The 2,798-nt window shown below is 48.1% G+C and overlaps 1 protein-coding gene across 1 annotated transcript; it reads right to left on the bottom strand.

Annotated features, from left to right (window-relative positions):
• Nucleotides 1-700: 700 nt before the first annotated feature.
• DEFB136 (defensin beta 136) lies at nucleotides 701-1,362 on the bottom strand. The gene is made up of 2 exons (XM_032159155.1): nucleotides 1,308-1,362; nucleotides 701-882 (listed from the first exon to the last, which is right to left on the bottom strand). The coding sequence occupies exons 1-2, from the start codon at nucleotides 1,360-1,362 to the stop codon at nucleotides 701-703; spliced, it is 237 nt and encodes a 78-aa protein (XP_032015046.1).
• Between the last annotated feature and the right edge of the window lie 1,436 nt (nucleotides 1,363-2,798).

Below are 2,798 nucleotides of genomic sequence, written 5' to 3'. Positions count from 1 at the left end.
CTTCATCTGCAAAATGGGAGAAATTGTAGATTTTATTGTGTGGAGTAAGTTCCCTAATAGATGTAAACCACTCAAATGTGTGACTGGTGCGTGGTTAGCTCTTGTGTCTATGCCCAGAATATATCGTCGCTTGGGCCTGTGAACTTGTATTAATCAATAGAATTTGAATTATTGTTACTATTTTTTGAGATGGAATCTCACTCTGTTGTCCAGGCTGGAGTCCACTGTCGTGATCTCATCTCATTACAACCTCTGTCTCCCGGGTTCAAGCAATTCTCCTGCCTCAGCCTCCTGAGTAGCTGGGATTACAGGTGCCCACTACCACACCCGGCAGATTTTTGTATTTTTAGTAGAGATGAGGTTTCACCATGTTGGCCAGGCTGGTCACAAACTCCTGACCTCAAGTCATCCACTCACCTTAGCCTCCCAAAGTGTTGGGATTACAGGCGGGCGGGCGTGAGCCACTGCGCCTGGCCTGAATTTGAATTTGAAAGAGGAATGAGTTATTGGAGATGGGAGGGTAGGAAAAATAATAGGGGATGCATTTCATGGCAGTGGTCCCTTTACAAAATGCTTCTGGAATTTTGCCAGTAAATTGTCAGAATCTGGTCCTCGTTTGCTGCCCACGGCTCACTTACGAGCTCTAAGATCCTTACACACAGATTACGAGTCTAGTACTTTGAGCCATTCACGTATCATTTTAATGAAACCATGGATCTTTGGCTTGCGGGGGTTGAAAATGTGTCATATTTTTACAGCAAGACAGAATATTGTGGCAGAACGCAATCCACCTGTATCCTGGCGGACACCCGAAGAAACATATGGCTTTCTGGCTAGTGCAGGTGCGAACTTTGACTCCATCATTCCCAAACATACCTTTTCCTGAAGTGGGGAGAGACCACAGAAAAGAAAAATCAATCTTCATGAGGCTGGGAGAAATCCTAGGCTTGCCATCACCTCCTGGTGGATGGCTTGTTAGTTGTGATTTACCTCACCTCTTATCACATCTCAGCAAGGCAGATAAATCTCAGGGTAGCCAGAGGCATTGGAGGGGAGATAGGAATCTGGGTGGCTGCATGATCTGTGTGCACAATGACATCCACCCCCCTCCCCGGTGCCCTGGCAGATCTTCTAGCTGCAGCAACAGCAGAGCAGGGCAGGAGCTGGGGTCCGCCCACCATGCCCCTAATGTGCTGGCCCATCTGATATTGGTGTCCTGTTGCTGGGCTTATAGTTAGAGGGTTTTTAAGCATCTCAATCTTTGGGAACCCCCACTTTTATGTTCAGACCCACACCCACTGTCTTACCGGAAGGCAGTAAGATTGCCAGGAAGAAGAGTAATGCAGAAAGATAGAGGTTCATGGCCGAAGAGGGCACAGAGCTGGAACTCCCAGTGGTGGCTGCCCGAAAGGCTGCTTTATAGAGCTGGGCTGGGCTGGGTGGGGCTGGACGCTGGCCTCACTCTTCCTGGAGGGGCAGACTGAGGACATCACAGGGTAGTGCAGAATTCAAGGAAGAAAAGGCCTTGGGGCATTCAGTGCTACCTCCTTTTCTACAAACCGCTGGAAAAGAAGAGACTCAGCTAAGGCTGTCATGTTTCCTGACAGCAGAACAGGAGAAAAGACCAGGATCCCCATGTCTAGGCCTGAGCACTTTCCCTCTCCCTTCAAATGTACTTTGATACAAACATGACCGTGAAAATGTCTGCTCTGTCTCTCCTTTCCTCTGGAGCATCACTGAAAGCTCAGGAGCGCAGAGAAAGGGTGTTAGGTAACACAGGCTGAATTTAAGCCTGGAAAGACAGTTCCAAAACACGGAGTCTCTCAATGTGTCAACCAGTGGCCTGATCAAGACAAAGTAGGGCCTCAGAACTAGTGGAGGCGGGACAGCTTCCTTGTCTGGCGGCTGACTTATTGAAGGCAGATACTGCAAAAAATAAATAAATAAATAAAAAGTCCTGGAAAAGTTCACTGATGGACTTTGTTCTCCAGATAGCTGGAATGAAATGTTGGCTAGGATTAGGAGACTCTGAAGGTTCTAGGAGAGATTTGTTTTTTGGAGTTGAGGAATTGAAACTCTCCCTTAGAAGAGTCGGTTCAGTGCTGTGTTCAAGGTTGGACGCACAGTGTCCAGAGTGGAGCCAGACAGGGCTTCTCTGGAGTGACAGAGACTCAGCCCTGGGGAAGGGCCCTTAGGCCTGTCTCTCTTGGGGTAATGAGGGATGTCTGAGAGTGAAGATGATGCTAACTTTGGTTTTGTTCTGACCCTTAAGGCAGGCTTGTACCCAGGCAGCCCGTGACTACAGGGCTGTGAGTGTGTGGTGTGGCAGTGGAGCATGGCGTTCCTGGCTACACTCTGCTTTGCAGGCCTACACCCTCAGATGCATTATTTAGCATCTCAGCCTCAAGATCTCCTTCTCAAAAAGTGCATTGGAAGGTTTTGCATGTTTTTTTTGAGGATGAAATGAGATACAGCTTATAAAATGCTTTGCACGCACACTGCCATACTGTAGCTACTCATTATTATTATTATTATTATTATTATTATTATTATTAGAGGCAGTCTCGCTCATCACCCAGGCTGGAGTGCAGTGGCCCAAACTCGGCTTACTGCAACCTCCACCTCCTGGGTTCGAACGATTCTCCTGCCTCAGCCTCCAAAGTAGCTGGGACTATAGGTGCGCGCCACCACACCTGGCTGATTTTTGTATTTTTAGTAGAGTTGGGGTTTCGCCATGTTGGCCAGGCTGGTCTGGAACTCCTGACCTCAGGAGATCCACTTGCCTCAGCCTCCCAAAG

The sequence above is a fragment of the Hylobates moloch genome, unplaced genomic scaffold, assembly GCF_009828535.3.
Source record: "Hylobates moloch isolate HMO894 unplaced genomic scaffold, HMol_V3 SCAFFOLD_8, whole genome shotgun sequence".
Classification (NCBI taxonomy): domain Eukaryota; kingdom Metazoa; phylum Chordata; class Mammalia; order Primates; family Hylobatidae; genus Hylobates; species Hylobates moloch.
This window is presented reverse-complemented; position numbering and strand designations above follow the sequence as displayed.